The sequence below is a fragment of the Solanum verrucosum genome, unplaced genomic scaffold (genome assembly GCF_900185275.1).
Source record: "Solanum verrucosum unplaced genomic scaffold, falcon-dt-bn FXZP01000240.1, whole genome shotgun sequence".
NCBI lineage: Eukaryota > Viridiplantae > Streptophyta > Magnoliopsida > Solanales > Solanaceae > Solanum > Solanum verrucosum.
The window spans coordinates 1-20,137 of record NW_026020448.1 but is presented as its reverse complement, the minus strand read 5'-3'; the positions used below and the strand labels follow the sequence as shown (position 1 = coordinate 20,137).

Here is a 20,137-nt window from a genome sequence, read left to right as displayed (position 1 = left end):
CATCGTAAAATCTCGAAAGGTCTGATAAATCTAGGTCTAAGCTTGCCTTTCCTCCCTAACCTCATCATGCCCTTCATGGGAAACACCTGCATGAATACTTGATCTCAAACCATAAATTTTAAGGCACACACTGGCCTATCGGCGCAACTCTTATGCCTATTATGGGTAGTACCAAGCTCTTCTAGATCACCCAAACTCTACCATGACTCTATCCATGAAATCACATAGCAAGTCGGTGCCTCAAGGTCGAACCTCAAAATCATCAAACTCACCCATCAGAGACTAATACCTCCTACCATAGAATGCTTCAAATGGTGCCATCTAAATTATTGAATAGTTGCAATCATTATACGCAAACTCTGCCAAAGCCAAAAACCGGTCCCACTGACCTCTGAAATCAATCACACATGCCTAAAGCATGCCCTCAAAAATCTAAATAGTCCTCTCAGACCGACTATTAGTATGCGGACAAAAATTTATGCTAATCTCAACTCAAGTACCCAACTCTTTTAAATCAATCTACTTAAATGTGATGTGAATTGAGTACCATTATCTGAAATGATGGGAACCAACACCCCATCCAAATGGATAATCTCTCGAATGTATATCTGAGTCAATCTCTCTGAACTTTACGTAGTCTAAATTGGCATGAAGTGAGAAGATTTTGTCAATCTATCAATGATGAGTCAAACAATATCAAATCTTCAAAAAGTACTTGGAATGCCTACCTTAAAGTCCATTGTTATTTGCTCTCATTTCTACTCAGGAATGGATAACTTCTAAGTCAAACCACCTGGCCTCTGGTCCTCATACTCCACCTGTTGATAGTTCAAGCACATAGATACAAACTCTGCAATATACAGCTTCCTTCTACACCACCAGTAGTGCTAACTCAAATTACGATTCTCTTTGTTGCATCCGGATGGATAGAATATTGATCTAGGTTTATTTACGGATTCAAACACAATATTTTAGCTACTTTCTGAGTATAATCTTATTAATATCCTTGTGTTTATTGATGATATGTTGTGATGAGCTATTAGACATGATTAATTTCATTTTGGGCTCGAAACAATAAGAAAAGACTCATAGGATGGACTGGAATGCAAAGCCAACTAATTCGAGCTAAATTGAAGCAAAAATAGCTACAAGAAGGTATATGGATGAGCCTTATAACAAACTTGCATGTCGAATTTCAGCTAAAATGGGTCGATATTCGACCCCCCAAATCAAGATTTTATTCTAAGAACCCTAAGACTATATTTTGTTAACTTAGCATAATTTCTTCATGTTTCTATCCTAAAAATCTACCCATAATTACATAAAAATTTCATTGAAAAGGTGAGAATCATTATCTTCATAGTGTATGAATACTCTTATTTTTCTCTTCTCTTTTCCTCTCTTTCTTTTCTTTTCTTTATCTGCATTCTGTTCTTTTTTTCATTCTGCACATCTTGGTTAAGCACAAACTAATTCTTCATTAAAAAATAGAAATATTACATTCTCCCTCAGTTAAAATAACGTTTATCCTTGAACATGTCTAAAAAAAAACTAAGGTGCCATGATATAAAGAATCGCTATGCATATCTCACTTATACTCACAAAATTAAGTATCTTCTCTTAAACTCATTTGATCACCTCAAAAATTGTGTCATCTATCCACGCAAGTTATCAATCGAAGAGGTTTAAAAATGGTAAAGTTCACAACACGACTAGGAGGACAGTTACATTATCATAATTTTCTTCATGTCACACGTAGAAAGCTTGGCAAGGAGAATGAGAAAAGGAGTTGAAGTTGTGGATGATGTGACTCAAACTAGGCATGATGCGACTCAAACCGGGCACGATGCCTACTAACATGAAGATCTCTCATCAGGTAGTTCATTACACTTGAAAATACACTCGTGTCTTGGAATACTAAAAACCAACTCATTGCGTCCTGCTCTTCAGCAGAGGTGGAATATCAGCGACGGCGATGACCATGTGGAAATGAAATGCTTAAAGGGTATTTTGACTAGTTTAGGCGTGTAGCACCGTCTAGTTAGGATGTATTCTGACAGCTAAGTGGAATTATATATTGCGTAAAATTTGACTTTTCATGAACGAACCGAACACATTGAAGTGGATTTTAATTATGTTGGGTTTGAGTTGCAATTTGGTAGTATCTCTGATCTACTTTCCAATGCATAACCAGTTAGCTGATATTTTTACGAAGGTGTTGGGCAAGTCACAGTATGAACACTTATTTCAGAAGTTGGGTGTTCGGGATTCTCATGCTCCAACTTGAGGGGATAATATAACTATGGTAATTATGTATTTATAGTAAAATATAATAACTACAGAAATTGTAGTCCTATTAAGGTAAGGGAATATTATAGTACTATTAGGATGGAGTTTGCTTAAAGGAAGCTGATAAAATTGTAGACAAGAATCCTATATAATTATATATTCCTAGACTAAAAGAACTCAATGTCAAGATAATTATTACCCCCAGAGTTCACATTTGTTCCTGCATTTCTTTTACTGCAAACTTCAACAGGGTTCACTTGCTTAAACTTGCGTGGAAGCTCTACTTTAACCTGTCTTGGCACTTCAGGTGGGGTACTGGAACGAATCAGTGCCCAATTAACACCTTCAAAGAAAGGGTGTTGCTTTAACTCACTTGCTCCTCTTTTCACCCCGAGACGGTGTTGAGGCTCTTTAATGAGCAATCCTTGAATGAGATTGCGGCTGGCATTACTCGTTGCAGGAGAATCTGGAAACTTGAGCTGTTGTCCCACTACATTGAAAATAGTTGCCCTGTTTCCTGATCCCTTGAATGGGGTTTTACCATATAGTAATTCATACAGAAATATGCCAAATGTCCACCAATCAACTGCATTGCCATGGCCTTCTCCCTTGATAATTTCAGGGGCTAAGTATTCATGAGTCCCAACAAATGACATTGACCGTGCTGCAGTAGGTTCTGCAACTAGCTCAGGCATAGCATTAGCAGGAAAACCAGGCTCAGTTCGAGGCTTTTGTGATATCTTTTTGCTCTTTTGAGAAAATATTCGGGGGAGGAAGCATGTTGGCTGAATGCATGTAGATGTGGGAGCAATACAGGCTGGCTGCACACATAATGCAGCTCCTCGTTTAGAGGGATCATTAGATGATGTCCTTATGACCATAGGTGAAACTGAACATTTCAGGGATAGATCAAAATCCGAAAGCATGATGTGGCCATCATCACGCACTAGAACATTTTCAGGCTTTAAGTCTCGGTAAAGTACACCTAGCATGTGAAGATATTCGAGAGCCAATAAAACTTCTGCAGCATAAAACCTGTTGCATAAACAGGTTAATTAAACTCTGACTAAGGAACTCCACAGCTCAAGATAAACCAAAAGGGCCAAGATTCTCCAAAGCCCCAACTAAAACCAAAAGAAAAGGAAAACACAGCTAGCATATAACGTCTAATCATATTCCTGGATTGAGCTTTACATCCTGCCCATACAACAGTAGCTATGTATCTATACAGAACTAGTTAAGGTCGACTACACAATTCCTCAACATTTGTTTCACTCCATTTGGACCCATACCTTTCCAATACTCACGAATTTTGTCTTTTAAGACAAATTAGGAGTTCTGTAATTGAAGAGGTTCTCTAAATTTTGACCCTAATGTAAAAATACTGAACAAACCAAAATGCTCCAGGCAAACATCAGAAAAATGTAGGTGCACCAACAATCCCAACTAGTTCATAAAATGTAGATCATGTAATGATTTACACGTGTCATTCTTGCATAGGATCCATTATAATTTTCTTGGTATTGTTCCAGTTTCAGATCCTACCCATATAATATGTTGTTATAATTATCCATCTTCTCTGGTCAATAATTGGTGACAGGAAAAAAGGAAAATGAAAAATAATAAGATCAAAAACAAAAGATGATTTCTTCACATCAGTCCAAGCCTTTGTATTCTGTATCACCCATATTTGAATTAGTGAAAGGTAGCGGGTAGCTCGTGGAATTAGCCGAGGTGCTTGCAAGCTGGCCCAGACTCCACAATTATTAAGGAAAAACAAAAAAAAAATGAATAAGAACAGGATCAAAAAATTGCAAAGACGGATCAAGAACTTCTTCACTATAAAAATCCTAATATAATAAAACATCTAACTTAATGATATATTTTCTTTGCCAGCAAGGAGAAAAGTTGAACCAAATGAGGCATTCCCTCTCAGCATATACTATTTACTAAGGCCTCAATTTTCATGGCATAAATAGAAACCAAGCCACAACAGTGTCTGAGTATCAGACATATCAACTGGTCAAGCACCACTACGAAATTAGCAAACTTCTGAACAATTTTCTCATATTTGGTAATATCTCTGAATTGTTCATTAAAAATATGGATGTCTAACCAAGAATAATATTTGGATGAAAACTAAGAACCAGAAGACACAAAGAAAAGTACTTATTATGAGAACAAGACATCATGAGCTGTGAACAAGCAGGAGCCTTAAAATCATGAAATATTCAGAAAATCTCTATTTTCTCAAAATGATACATAGCTTGAGGATCTTAACACATTATGAGCATTTACCATTTGCCACTAAACAGAAATTGGGTAATAATCATTAAGAAACAATCAACTTCCTCTACCGGTACTAGCACGCAAAGCAATTAGAGAAACAAACTGTCAAAACAGTCCTTTCCCAGTAAAGCACGCGTATTGCCAGCTTATGGAGTTTCAATAGATAAGAGTGAATCAATGAGCCAGTAAGATGAATAACTATTTCCATTGCAGATACCTAACAAATTACCAAGTTCTGTTTCAAGAGAGATGGGCTTTATACCATACAAGGAATGTCAAACTAGTGGAGGATTACACTTATGTTTGGAACTTAGGTGTAAGAGCTTATCAAAAACAAGCTTAGAGGAGGTTTTATCTTTTGTTGCATATAAGAGAGAAGAATGGAACAAGAACTGTACCTTGCAGAGTACTCTGAAAAATGCTTCCCAGGCTGTCTTTGTCGTAGAGTATGTAGATCTCCTCCTGGGCAATATTCCATGACTAAACATGAAAATCTGTCAGTTTCAAAATGAGTATACAAGGTTGGTAAGAATGGGTGATCTAACAGCTGAAGGATTTCTTTTTCTGTCCGAGAACGGGTTAATTTTTTCCTACTTGCAAGCGATGCCTTATCCATCACTTTCATTGCAAAATCGCAGCAAGTCCCATTTAGCTCTGAAAGATAAACAGTGCCAATGTCACCACAGCCAAGTCTTTTCACTAACCTAAAGTGACTCATGCCTAATATACCATCACGTGCCCGTATTGCAAGAATAGCCTTGCATCTGGGATCATTCCCTTTGTGCGGCTTATTGGCACTGCCGGTAATGTTACTCCAGTTACTATCATCACTAAGTTCACTGCTATCACTTTCCCTGCTAAAGCTAGTTTTAGCACTTTCTAGTGAATCCCCTTGAATAATCAGTTTAGTGCCCTCACAGTTTCCATCCATAATAAGCAAGCTTTCACTCAGCAACCGATCACTCCTATATGTTCTTGTGCAGCTGTTAGGAATGCTCATAGCTGTGCCAATACCAGCACTATCAATGCTACTATATGGACTGACATTGCTGCTTGGTGATAATGATGCATCCCAAAGACATTCTTTTTCTTCAGAATCAGGGGGTAGCCTTGCTAACATATTTTGAGATGGACGAGGAACCATAAATGGAGAGGATACTACACCAAGATCATTTGGATTTTCAGCCCATCTCTCTGCAGGTGAAAGAAGAAATGAACTAGGTTTCATGTTAAGAACCTCAATTGAAATATCATCCAGGGAAGAACCCTTCAGAGACATGTTTTTCAATAGGCATTTACCGTCTACTTTATTAGGACCAATTGGTACATAGACTGGTTTCATTAGGTCGGTATCAACAGGTTCTGGAGGATGACTTGCTCCATAGAATGTCATAAAGCCACTATCTTCAAGTGAGTCATCACATCGCTTGATTGTACCAGCATTAGGCATAAGTTCCTCTTGCTCCTGATATGAGTGGTTTCCTTTCCATGTTTGAAGAGGAACAGTGAAGTCCATCTCAAGAAAGTCATGGACATCGGATATAGTTCCCACCTCTTTTTTAAAGGTTGGGTGAATATTTGTCACCTCAGCCTCAATACGGTTCTCGGCTAGTGGTTTTCCTGATTCAGGTGTCCTTTTCATCTCTGATTGCTATTTATCATCACAAGTATCTCACTATGAGAAGCTCCGTAGAACTGCAAATATCAATAAGAGTTGATTCATACATGACTAACAAACGTGAATAAAATCCACTAGGATTGTTTCTACTTAGAAGCATGCCATCATTTCAAAAAGTTGTATCTTGTTAAGCAGTAACTGACAAAACCAGCACATTGAATACGGCAACATAAGAAAAGAGTACTTTTACGGGAAAAAAAAGTTCATTTTCATCCTTTATGTACACACAAATGTATAACATATATTTAGGAATATCTTCATATTTCAGATTATTAATTAAGTTCTTAGTTGCACCACGTGATAATGTAATTTAACAACCAAAAGAGAAAGCAAGAATGGGGACATGAACTGCTGCAGACCCAAATAAATAAACAAAATGTTGTATCATTAAAACTTTTAAATGAGATGGTTCACATCATTCAACATGCCTTCAAAGTAGGCAGTTCATAGAATCAATTATCATCTTCGCTCATCAACAAAATAGTTCCATGTGCTCAACCAAGGAAAACTAGAACTGCACATGAAGGTACGTGTTGAAATGTTAAAATAACCATTGAATCACATACATCCAACATATCACCCTGAGTCACCTAATTATTTCACAAAGTTTCGACAGCCCCAGTCGCTACAGAATGGGATAATACTCAAGAAGCTGCAGGAAAATGGCTATAATCATTTGTGATTTAACAATCAAATACTAAGAGAAAATGGACACCGCTACTAGGAGTGTCAAATGGGCAAGTTGAGCAGATGTCAAAATGGCTGAGTTAATAAATAACTGAGTAACTGACCCACCCAGAAGTTACTTGGGGTGAAACAGGTTGAGCAAAAGATCAGGTCATAACCTAATCAACCCTGAGGGGTAGCTCAGCTGGTAAAGGCCTGGGACAAAGTCCTTCAGGTCGCCGGTTCGAGCCCCAGCAGGGCCACTGGAGGCATTACAAACCAGCCGCGTCTCCAGGGCCCCGTGGAACTAACCGTGGTGGACCCGCCTTGAAACAGCGGGACCCGGTGGGTACAGCTAGTCGGGTTCGCAAAGCGATGCCCGAAAACCACGGTTAAAAAAAAAAAAAGGTCATAACCTAATCCGTCCAGTTTTTACTAAATTTTAAATTTTTTAGTTTGTTTTCTTATAACTTGTTGCGTACCTAACAAAACTTGTTTCTTATAATGACAATATATAACACTCAAATAAAAAGTTGTTTTTGAAAATGTTTACACAAAGTTTCCCATAGGTCAATCTAGGCTACATATGAACTCAAATTTTTAAATGGGCTGAATTAAGCAAGTCAAAATGAAGTGAGTTAATAAAATAAATAGGTCATTAACCCATCCAAAACTAAACGGGTGGATGGATCATGATTTTATGAGCTAATTTTGCCACTCTCAACCCCATAATATAGAATGGTACATACATATTTCCCTTCTTCTCACCTTACATTGTATTTTTCTAAGGTCAGTAGCAAAAGGAACTAGTGCAGAAGAGAGAATCACAAAAATTAATTGAATTCTACACAAATAGTAGAACACAAATCAACAAATTAGTGGCAGGAAAGAAAACGAACTCAAAAATTGAAAGCAACAAAATAATACCACTAGTAGTAGCTTAGCCCGATCTGAAAATGATCTCCATCTCTTCAACTGGGAATCTCATTTTTAAAGAATGTGAAAGAAGAAATTAAACTTAAAGCTCAAAAAAATGGCAGCATATATATTGCTTGCTACTAAGCCAAAAATGTTAATCCTAATGGCAGTAGATGAAAATGTAAATATAGCCGTTCTAGAAGGGGGCATTGCAATTTGCATAAATATAGGGGGAAAGGACTACGGAGGTGCAGACGCTTTTGCTTTCTCTTCTTTTTTGGTTTTGTGTTTAGCTTTAGTCATGTGTTTTACTGACCACGCACAGTGAAAGTGTGGATGTGTTTGCAATTTTTTAAATAGAAAGAGAGGGTGAGTGAGACGAAACTATTTATAAAGTTTCCATGCCTGCCCATTAGAGTTGGACAAATGTAAGAGATTATAATTTTTTTTTAAAACCAAATCCAACTCAAAAGAAAAAAGTACATGTAAGGGGGACTATGTTTATCCTACTAAAATCTTATTGAAGCTTAAAAAATATCTATACTAATTGAACAAGGATAACACTTACTTATGTAATACGAATAGATTTTGTTTATTTGTGGCTTAGTTTGCGTAGGATTGTTATTAACTGTATATGGCTTGGTCTATGACTATGCAGTATATTTATAATACACATAAAGAGAAAGTATTTCATGATATCAGAGTCTTAAGAGGTTAAAACAATCCTATTTTAAATCGCACGACCAGAAAGAAAATAGAAGTTATGCAGCAACTTCAATGGTGGATGATAACATCTCACCAAGTTCCTCCCTGCAGGAAATAACCGTTGGAACACAAACCTCCATGCTCACCACTCTACCGTCCCCTAGTCTTGCGCATTAGTTACCACTTAAACTTACGAATTTTTTTATTGTGGCAAACTTAGTTCCTTTCGATGGTTCAAGGTTAGGGACTTGGTCATTATATTGATGGTAGTCAGGTGATTCCAGGGCAGTTTCTGTCTAATATCAACCTAATTCAAACTATCATATTTGGGTAAGAGTTGATCAACTTGTGCTAAGTTGGATCATTGCTTCCATATTCGAAAGAATATTACGCCAACTAGCTGGTTTGAGACGGCTCAAATAGCTTGGAACAAACTAGTTGTTGCTTATGCTTCAGGTTCGAAGCCTCAAATTCATGAGTTGAAAACAACACTACACACATTGCAGAGAGACAAACTAGTATTGAGTCCTAAGTGCAAAAGGTAAAAGGAATTGTGGACAAGTTGACTACATTGCAACATCCGTTTACTAATGATGATTTATTTGAATTTGTTCTTGCTAGATTGGGACCAGCCTATCATGTCTTTACAAGATCACTTGAATCGTGTCAAGAGGATATATGATTTGATGCTTTATATAGGTTATTATTGAATGAAGAGAGGTCTTTAAAGAGATGAGACTCTTAATGTCATAGCTCTCATAGCACACTATACTCAAAGTTCCATTTACATTTTATCTTCAACCTCTGGCATGTCAATAATTATCACAAGTGTGAAGGTAAAGGTTATATCGCACGAGTTTACCCATCACCCAAGAAATCTACTAGCACTCGAGTTTCTGACAACCTAGAAAATACCCAGCATTCACCTACTCAAATTAGGTTGATAGATAGTGGCACCACGCATCAGTTAACATCTGATCTAGATAACTTTGGCATTCACTATGAATATCAAAGTATCGAGGAATTAACTCTAGGTAATGACTCTAAATTACCAACCTTAGGTCCAAGCTCTAAAGATATTCTTCATAATCCTACAGCTACTCAAAATTTAGTTTTCATTAGTTCTTTCATAAATCTGATAGCGTTTCTGTTGAATTATTTGACTGAACAAACACATGCAATTTTTAAGCACTATGTCTACCTGATCAATAGACTCTTATGATGTAAGTCTTCGCAGTTAAGTAAGTTCGATCGGAAAGACTCCATAAATAAAATTATGAGACAAATCCTATTAAAATAAATTTTATAAAGTCCCTAACAAACCTGAATTTTTGCTTGTGATTTGATTCATAGAAAGGTCTAGAACATCTACCTTCCCATGTTTAACCAGCCATTAAACCAACACATGCAATTTTAAAGCACTTATGTCTACCTGATCAATAGACTCTTATGATGGAAGTCTTCGCAGTTAAGTAAGTTCGACCGGAAAGCCTCTATAAATAAAATTATGAGACATATCCTATTAAAATAAATTTTATAAAGTCCCTAACAAACCTGAAATTTTGCTTGTGATTTGATTCATAGAAAGGTCTAGAACATCTACCTCCCAAGTTTAATCAGCCATGTGGTAATCTGTCCGGCGAATTACAATCACCCAGACTTAAAATTTGGAGATTTTTTAAAAATATTTAGACCAAATCAAGTTTTTATTATCAGACAAAGTTTCATTATAAATTTTTTTGATGAGGATTAGTGTGACAATTTCTTACAACCCTTAAGGACTTTTATTGTCCCTAAAAAATTGGTTAGGCTGTTATTGGAGACTAAAAGGACGGACAGAGCTTGTAAAGACATTAGTCTAGACAAGATATTTCTTTTTAGATGGTTAGAAGCCTGACAGATTGTAGTTAATGGCCTGCATAAAAAAGGCTTTGTGGAATGCTTTCAGTGAAGAATTTATTCTCAAGAGGTCGATTATACCAAGTCAATTGAGATTGGAGAAAGTAAGAGCTGAGAGTTCACCTTCCAATAAGTTGACCTTCAAATTGAGTACTGAGATGGGTGGGTGCACAAACAATTTTGATAAAGCCAACTTGTTTGACTCCATTTAAGCTCATCTCCATCCAATTTTATATGAAACTTTGAAGTGAAGCTGAAGTATACTAAATATAATCGAGATGTTGTAGCATAAGAAAAAGAAACAAAATATGGGCTTTAACTTTTGTTCTTGCATCAGTTGTAGTAGCATTAGTAATCACAACTATTTCATGGTTTGATTTCTGAAATACTGAAAGAGAAGCAGGCGACTTCCTATACAAAATTTGATTGGTCAATTTCATAAAGGGGTCTCTTACTATGAAGTTGTTCGAGGGACGAACAATTTTGATGAATCAAACTTGTTAAAATCAAGTCATAGATAGAGTCAGCAGGGAATACAAATATCACTATACTATTATTATTGAAAATTTAAGTACTATTGGAGATCTTTAGGGGACCTTGATTGTTTCAGGAAAAAACAATATCGAGAAACCTTTAGTGATATATCCATCCACATGAAACCTCCACTACCTCAATTAGTAAGAAATAAACCAACCAAAAGATAATAAAAATATTAACATGAAAAATAGAGTGACTCATGATAAAGGGAACAAATCAAAATAACTTGGATAAAGAAATAAACAAAAAATAGGAAAAACAATCTGACTCTTGATAAAGAGAAGAAAACAAAATTACCAAAATAACACAAATACTAACATGAAAAACAGAGTGACTCGGGATAAAGAGGACAAAACAAAATAATCTGGATAAAGAATAAACATAAAACAAGAAAAATAGAGTGGTTCTTGATAAAGAGAAGAAAATAAAAATACTTGACACCGATGTATTTGATTGAAGCAAAGAAAAGATAAATAGATTAATGAGACAAAGGCATATTGTTGGAGACATTATATAAATCAGTGAAGAATGAGAAAAGATTTTGAAAGAACAAATAATAAGGGCAATGAAACTTAATCATTTGGCACCACGTATCATTTAGATACCTTAACTGGGCGATGTTCATTTTAGACACCTCATGTAGGGTTCCGATGTGTCATTTTGACATTGTTTTTAATAATAAGCAATAAACTGAAGGAGAATGTAATACACTCGTTGATGACATGACAAACAATCAATTAAATGATTACACGTGTTATTTTAAGTTTAAAATTATTTTAAAAACTATTCAGTAAATAAAATAAAAATGTTATTCTAAAAAAAAATCAATTTAACCCCCTCCCCCACACCCTGATGGTAGTTGTCTTCTCCACTACACCCAATAATTTTCTTTATTTTATTAATCTACTTTTTAAAATTGTTTCAACTTTTTTTTATCTTTCTATTTTGATTTTGTTTTGAGAGAAAAAGAGAAGGGAGGACCGGAAGAGGGAAGGAGAAAAAGAAAGAAAAAATAAATAGGAGTGTTGATATTTATTATTTCCGGCAAAAAAGATGAAGAGCGGTGATGGTAACTTGATCGAACATCATCTTTTTTCATTACACACACAAATCTCTTTTGTGCTTTTTTAAAAACTTTATTCTTTTCTTTTATTTTTCATATTTATTATTTTTCTTTCTTTTTAGTGTTGTTTTATGATAAGAAAAGAGGGAGAGGAAGAAAGAAAGAGAGAAGAAATATGAAATTTGGGTGTTGGTGTCCATTTTTTTCGGCAAAAAAAAGTAGAGGGAGGTGATGGTAGATTTAGAAAAGCAATACAATGAAAAAAAATGGCTTGACAATGAATTTGAATAAACAATTTGACTTCCATTGAAGGAGTTAAGCTTGAAAAAATTGTGGGAGGTGATGGCTTGAGAAATGAAGAAGAAGAGAAAATAAAATAAAAAGGCCAAATAAAGTCTTTCACGGGATTTTGTTGAGTGTATCACACTGACTTTGACATGTCAGCAAAAAGTGTCAAATGACACAGCAGAAGCCTACATGAGGTGTCTAAAATAAATATCGTCCATTTAAGGTGTCTAAGTGAAATTTGATGCCAACTTTAGGGGATCACCAATTGGTTTGTGCTTTCTTATTAATCTAAAGTCAATTTTTTTATAACATGTGTTTTATTTTATGTTGTGCATTCATTAGCTAGCACCATTTTTTCTAAGATAATTGGATTTGAGTCTACAATTGAATAATTTTTCTAAAATTATATTATAATTTGAAAAAATATATTATTTTATTATTTTTAATAGAGAAAATGGTCTAAAGCCCCTCCCCCCCAACCTATACCCGAAATTCCAACTACACACTCCAATTTCACGAGTGTCCTATCACTCCTGAACATTTTATTCTCTATTTACTACACACTTGAGTGCTGATCTATCATAGGAGGTGTGAACACCTCCTCTAGGCGCGTAAGAAGATTGTACTTCTCCAACGGTCATCTTCCCCAACTTAAATAAACAATTGTTCCTTCTTCCCCACCATTAACCCTTGTTTCTTTTCTAAAAATTTCATGATTTTCTTTCAAAAATAGGTAGGGTTTAGTTATTTATGTTCATGTCTACTTTAAATCTTGAAGTTAGGGTTTGTAATCTTCTCTGCTTTCTTATTTAAGGTCTCTAATTTGAATTTTGAATTTTCTCAAAATTCGTTAAGAATGGCAAATGAAAACTTGAATAAGCTTTGTATGGATGAATCAGACACAATGTTCAACGCTCAACGCTCAACGCTGTAGTGAGATGCAAATATGGAATTTTGCTAAATTCGCAAACTTCTTGGTTGAAATTAAATCTGGGAAGAAGATTTTGGTATTGCCCATGCTATGGTGTATGTGTTTTCCCTTGTATTCTTGCTTCACTTTATATTGAATTGATGCTAATGTACTATTTTTGGATTATTTTCTGTCTAAAAATTGTAAAAAAAATTGACGAAGGGACAAAGCAGAAGTGGATCCAAGATCAAGTTTTATCCTTTCAAGATTGGTGAACAAAATCAATGAGTTGGAGCAAGAATTATGGATTAGACAGGTTCATATTGACAACTTGAGTAACTCTAATTTGTTATTGGAGATGAGGCTCAATAGAAGGTGGAAATGGTATAGGTTCGATAGGAAGATTTTTTTATGTATTTTGATTTGTGTTGTTGCTATGCTCATCAGCAAACAATCTATTCCAAAGTAGTATTTGATGTGTCTTGTTGTTATGTTCATCAGAATTGTCAATGTATGTGACAAATTGTGTATCTATGTTGTCAATTGAAGCTTGTGTAAATTAATTGCACTTTATCTGTAAACTGAACAACCAACAACCTAGTCATCCATTCATACTTCAATATAGACAACACAACACCATTTCTAAAACACATAACCAACACAACATCATATGAATAGTCAATTGAACCAACACAACACCATATATAAACACATCTGAATAGCCAACACAATTGAATAGACAACATAACAACATTTCTAAACACATTTGAACACAACATCATCATGCATAATGCAACATCACCATTCATTCATAAGACCTCACATAAGGCAGAATTTGGCAGAAAATACCAGGATAAAGTCATATTCATAAGGACTCACATAAGGCAAAATTTACCAACAAACAAAACTCAAAATAGTAGGCCCTTAATGAAAATAGTTTACATGTCTACTGGACTAACTTAAAAAGTGCTTAAATATATCAACATTTTGACTGTGAAGAAGAGTTATTTTGACTTGGATTATCTGAACTACTTCCCATTGTCTTCTTTCTTTACTTCTCTCTAAGCTCGTGAAGTTTGCTTGTTGAGATTGTTGTTTTACCATTCCATTTCAGCTTACTTGTATTACTTGGTGTATAACTAATGTCACCAGTTATATCAGTTGATCTTATCACTTTTGCTTGACTAGTAGAGTAGATCTTACTACTTGGCATGCCAGGCTACAATAAAATTATGAATATAATTCAATATTTAAAATGTTTAAATTAACAAAATAGTTTAAGATGTAGCAAAGACTCACATTCGTGACTTTGAAGCCATTTGCAGGTTGGAACACACCCATTCCCATGACTCTTGGTCTTTTCTCTAGAAATGTGTTTTCCCTGCCCTTACCTCTTTCTCTTTTAGTAGTACCAGTTACTGAAGATTATGCATGATAATTAGGAGTAGCAGAAGAGGATGCAGGAAAATCAATAGGTGTAGTAGGTAGGGGAGGTGCACTAGGTGCTGCTGGTGATGTTTTTTTTTGTCTTCCTCTTCCTCTTTTTAGTGGAGGTTCACCTTCTGATGGTGCTGATGGAGTTTTCTATATATATAAAGAAAAAAGTAAGTTATAAACTAAGAAAAAGTAAAACAAGTTCAAATATTACCTTTTGTTTGCCTCTTCCCCTGCCTGAACTGATGCAGTAGGTGATGGTGCACTATGTCTTGTTTAGGGTTGGGCACCGGACCGGACCGGAACCACCGGACCGGAACGGGACCGGTTGACCGGTTTGTTGATCGGTACCGGGATGAACCAGACCGGGATTACCGAGATGAATATTCGGTCCCGTCCCGTCCCGTCCCGTCCCGTCCCACTATATATTGAGATGGTACCGAACCGGACCGGATTGGAACGGAATCGGAACAGGACGGGACGACACATATTTCAAAAAATAATATTTTTTTTAGTTATTTTGAATTTCAACTTACACGAAAATATGAATACTTTTTTAGTTTTCTAAGTTTAAATTTTAATAGTTTTGAAATTTATAATGTAATTTTACTAAAGTTTATTTTAAAGATATTTTTTTTAACTATTACTTATTAAGTTTGTAAGTTAAGACTTAAGTTTAATAAAGTTTTTTTTAAAGAATAAATTTGAGCTTAAGTTTTCAAGTTTTGAATTTGAATCTTTTGAAGTTTATAAGTTATTACATATTAATATGTTATAAGTTATACTTATTAACTTGTAATTTAAATAACTTAAGTTTGTAATTTTAAAAAATTAAATAAAAAAAAGTATATAACAATGACACAAATTAAAAAAGATATCAATCCAATTTATTCAAATTTGTATTACAATTTACAACTATTAGTAGAGTGCCTAATTTACGCAGCCACCTTCTAGGAAGGGTTCTGTTTCAACTAAGCCTCGAATGCAATACTAATAGTGGTATAGTCCTACAAAGCCATTTTCTAACTCAGCTATAGATTGACCGTTATCAACTACTGGTCTTGGTAAAGCTCGTTGACGATCTTGAAGTTCCAGCGTCGTAACTACCATATCCAATGACTGAATCTATGAAAAGTTCATATTGACTACTTAACTTTGGAAGTCCTAGATTTCTTCGCTCAGCATTTATCCAATCTCTAAACAACACCGATATCTCCAAACTGTCTTCTGCTAACAATTATCTGTGGTCTCCAATTTGAAAACTTGTTGCGCTGAAAGCGGCCTCCGAAGCTACTGATGATCCTTGAATTGCAAGCACGTCCTTCACCATCCTACTAAGTTTTGGAAATTGAGTTCCATGAGCCCTCCACCAGTTCAGAAGTTATGGTATACCTTCCTCGTTTGTAATATTATCTGAACCTTGTTCAAGATATTTAACAAATTCACATTTATTAGAAGAATCAAGACCAAGTTTATGTTTCATTCTACCATGGGCACCTACTTGAGACATAGACATTTGAAGATTTTCAACATTGTCTAAGGAACAATATTTATCATACATTTCTTTAGCAAGTAATTTTATACTATTTTGACATGTTTCCAAATCAGGTTCTTCATCTGGCTGAATATCTAATTTTTGATAAATGCATTTAACTAAAGCTTTTGCACCATATTCTTTATATTTAGGGTTGAAAAGAATTGCAGTTAAATAAATTTGAGGGATAGGAAAAAAATATTTCTTAAATTTTGAAATCATAGCTTCAATAGCATTTGCAAATAATTCATTTGTTTTATATTCAGCAAAGAGAGATGAAATCTCACATACATATATTAAAATTTCAGAAATAGTAGGATAATACATTCCAGAAAAAAATTTAGTAGCATCATAAAATGATTTCAAAAGTATTCTAAGTTCATTTACTTCTTCCCAATCACTATCATTAAGTTTTGAATCAGAATAAGCATTATGAGAATTAAATTGCATAGTAATAGGTTCTCTATATGCATAAGCAACTTCAAGCATATCATAAAAGGAATTCCATCTAGTTTTTACATGCTTTGGAACTTTTCTAAATGGAAGTTGATATACATTACAAAACTCTTTAAATCGATTAATTCTACTACTACTATGCATATTAAAAATAAAAAAACAAGCATTATCAATTTTTTCACAACTATTTTCAAATAATTTCACACCATCACTAACAACCAAATTTAATATATGCGCAGCACATCTAACATGAAAAACATATTTACTAATAGGACAAAGTCTAGGTTCTAGCATATTAATAGCATTTAAATGAGCAGAAGCATTATCTAAAGTAACACTAATGACTTTATTACAAAGACCAAAAAAATCTAAAATATCCAACACAGTAATAGCAATATACATCCCAGTTTTTTTCTGTTGACAAATTTTATAACCGATAATTCTTTTTTGTAAATTTCAATTATAATCAATCCAATGCGCAGTGACAGTTAATAATCATTACCATTAGGACTATGACCCATATCAGTGGTAATAGCAACTTTACAATCCATTATTTCAAAATAGGCTCGCAAAAATTGACAATGTTTTTCTTGAAATTCAAAAATATCTCTTTTTACCATGCCTCTTGATAAACCAGTAAAACTAGGATTATATGTATCACGAATATATGCAATAAAACTCGGATGTTCTCCAAAACTAAAAGGTAAATCACAAGCAACAACCATTTTAGCAAAATTTTCACTATCACGATCCTTATTATAGGTTTGATGTGTAAGAGGACCACTTGGGTTAGAAGTATTTAATTCACCTTGAACCATATTTGACCCTCTAACCGATGCTCCAACGCTAGAATCTTCATTAACACCAAGAGAAGATAAATATGCAAACCACTCTTTCTTATGTTTTAGAACCAAATGTCTTTTTAATCCCCCCGTTGAACCTCCACTCCCACCAGATATATATTTAAATTGTTTTTTATAAATATTACATATACTAAAAGTTTTTTCATCATTCAAATAACAAAATTTCCACACATGTGATTTTCTAGTACGTTCTACCTTGGTCTTACCCCTAGTTGGAATAATAGGAGGACGATTAGTTCCAACCGGAGGATTGTCCTCCTGAGGTGGAACTTCAGTACTATTGGGGTCGAGACTAGTCGGTGTATCATCTAAATCTACTTCTTCATCTTCATCTTCATCTTCATCAATTTCTACTTCTTCATTTTCTTGATAATTACCATAATGTCTTTCATAAAGCTCATGGGGAATTATAGGACTATCCAAATTAAATTCTATAGGACCGGGACGAGAAAAACTAGTTTCATTCACATGCGTAAATTCATTCATATTTATTCTAACAAGAGGAACTTTAAATTTAGAAGAACTAGAGCCTTTATTAGTTCTTATACATATATTTTTTACTTTTTCTACAACACCTATTTTACCTTTATCATTTTTTTTAGAAGACTCCATGATATAAAATTATAAATTATAAAATAAGAAATTTAACAAGAACAAATAAAATATAATAAGAAAAACTTACAAATAATAAATACAAAAAATAAATATAAGATTAGAGAGTGGAACGAAGTTACCAAGCGTTTGTGTAAAGAACAAACGATTATAACCGAAAATTGAAAAATTAATATCGAAACTTGAAGTTTGAAGATGATTCCTCCTCCAAAATTCACCAAATGACTATTCAAATCTTCACAATTATAAAATAATATGATTGAAATTTGAAACTTGAAACTTAAAACTTTGAGAAAGATTGAGAATTGAGAGAAATTAATAATTGTTAATTGTTACTGTAAAAATATAAAGAGAGGGAGTATATATAGTTTTTAGAAATTGTAATTATGTGTTGAATAATATTGTCGTTGAAATGGAGTTGGAGAATTGAGACGTTGAAATGGAGCCGTTAGGAGGGAAAGGGACTTGGGGCAGTGGGAAGGGGCTAGGTCGGCAGGCAGCAAACATCTTTTCAGAAAAAACTGCCACCTGGCCGCCTGGGACAGAGGGAAAGTCTCCTTTCAAAGGAGTAAAGTCAAAACTCAAAGGCTTTTCAGCCTTTTTATTTATTTATTTATTAATATATAAATTATAAAATATAAATTAATTAATAAAAAATATTATTAACCGGATTATCGTATCGGAACCAGACCGAAATCGAAATTTATCGGGATCAACAGTGCCGGGATTACCGGAATGAATATTCGATTCCGTCCCATCCCGAGTACCGGTTCATGGTGTCCCGTTCCGTCCCATAGACTATCGGACCAGAACGGTACCGGATTGGTACCGGTACATCCCGGTCCGGTGCCCAGACTTAGTCTTGTTGATGACTCAACACCTTCTCTTTGAGGACACCCTCTCTTGTTATGGCTTCTGACGTGGCATTTACTACAGGTCATTGCAAGTCCAGTCCTAGAAAGATTCCAAGATTTCTTAGTTTCTCTAGCTTCTTTCCTTCTAGCCTTAGATAGCCTACCATATATGTTTGTGATTTCTGGTGGTGAAATAGTGGGGTTTGTAGAAACGGGCCACATCTCTATGTTTGTGAGTGGTTCAATAACATTGGCATAAGTCCTCAAGTAAGTTTCCTTACTGTAGCAGTTTTCTACATAGTCATAAAGAGAAAACTTCGTAAAGTATAATGCAGCCATATCATGTGGATATTGTATGCCCCTTAACTGCCACATTCTACAAATACAAGTTCTCCTAGCAATATCCACTTTGGGTTGATAAAGTCCTTCTTTCACTTCAAATCCAACAACTCCATTAAACTCGATGGTACAGTCTATAGACCTACTAATGTTCTCCTTTAAAACCTTTAGAACCATTGGAGAGAAATTACACTTCCAAGTACTTGGGAACTCCCTTAAATTGGTCATTCTTGTCATCATCTTCACTCTTATATCTTCAAGCATAGTAATGATGGTCTTGTGTCTAGCAGCCAAGATCCATGCATTAAAACACTCAGAGTTGTTGTCTACAAATTCACACTTCACTTTAGTATTGAAGTAAACTTTGCACCAGTAATTAATGTTGTAGTATATTAAGTCATCCATCATTTTTTCTGGACCTAACAACTTCATTTTCTCTGTATTTTTCCTTAATTGAGACTAAAATGTACTCCTGCTACCTCTCAAGATTGTTGTCTTCTTTGAAGACCCATCCAATCCTTAGCCCAGTTAGCTAATATGTGCCTAACACACATTCTATGTTCACACTGAGGTAATTCCTCTGTAATTGTTGCATACATTCCCTGCAATAGATGATAATTAGGTCACAATTACATATATAAATTGTAAATTAAACAATAAGTTCACATACCTTCTGCATATTTGTAATCAAGGTGAGACCTCAACCATCTCCAAGTCCTAGATCATCCCTTATGCACTTGACAAACATGGTCCATAAGTTTCTGTTCTCCTTTTCAACTATTTCCCAAGCAAGTGGCAACATC

General features: G+C 34.7%; 2 protein-coding genes across 2 annotated transcripts; both read right to left on the bottom strand.

Annotated features, from left to right (window-relative positions):
* Nucleotides 1-2,356: 2,356 nt before the first annotated feature.
* LOC125808579 (serine/threonine-protein kinase D6PK-like) lies at nt 2,357-8,150 on the bottom strand. The gene is made up of 3 exons (XM_049488255.1): nt 7,850-8,150; nt 4,977-6,273; nt 2,357-3,324 (listed from the first exon to the last, which is right to left on the bottom strand). Exons 2-3 carry the CDS (start codon nt 6,218-6,220, stop codon nt 2,457-2,459), a joined length of 2,112 nt encoding a protein of 703 aa, XP_049344212.1. The 5' UTR covers nt 6,221-6,273; nt 7,850-8,150; the 3' UTR covers nt 2,357-2,456.
* Nucleotides 8,151-18,812: 10,662 nt separating this feature from the next.
* LOC125808580 (uncharacterized) lies at nt 18,813-19,766 on the bottom strand. The gene has a single exon (XM_049488256.1). It carries the CDS (start codon nt 19,764-19,766, stop codon nt 18,813-18,815), a length of 954 nt encoding a protein of 317 aa, XP_049344213.1.
* Between the last annotated feature and the right edge of the window lie 371 nt (nt 19,767-20,137).

Excerpts from the sequence above, each read along its gene's own strand:
- LOC125808579 (XM_049488255.1), bottom strand. The coding sequence starts at position 6,220 with ATGAAAAGGACACCTGAATCAGGAAAACCACTAGCCGAGAACCGTATT. Across the intron at positions 3,325-4,976 it reads TTTTCAGAGTACTCTGCAAG|GTTTTATGCTGCAGAAGTTT; the intron begins GTACAGTTCTTG and ends TTTATGCAACAG.
- LOC125808580 (XM_049488256.1), bottom strand. The coding sequence starts at position 19,766 with ATGAAGTTGTTAGGTCCAGAAAAAATGATGGATGACTTAATATACTAC.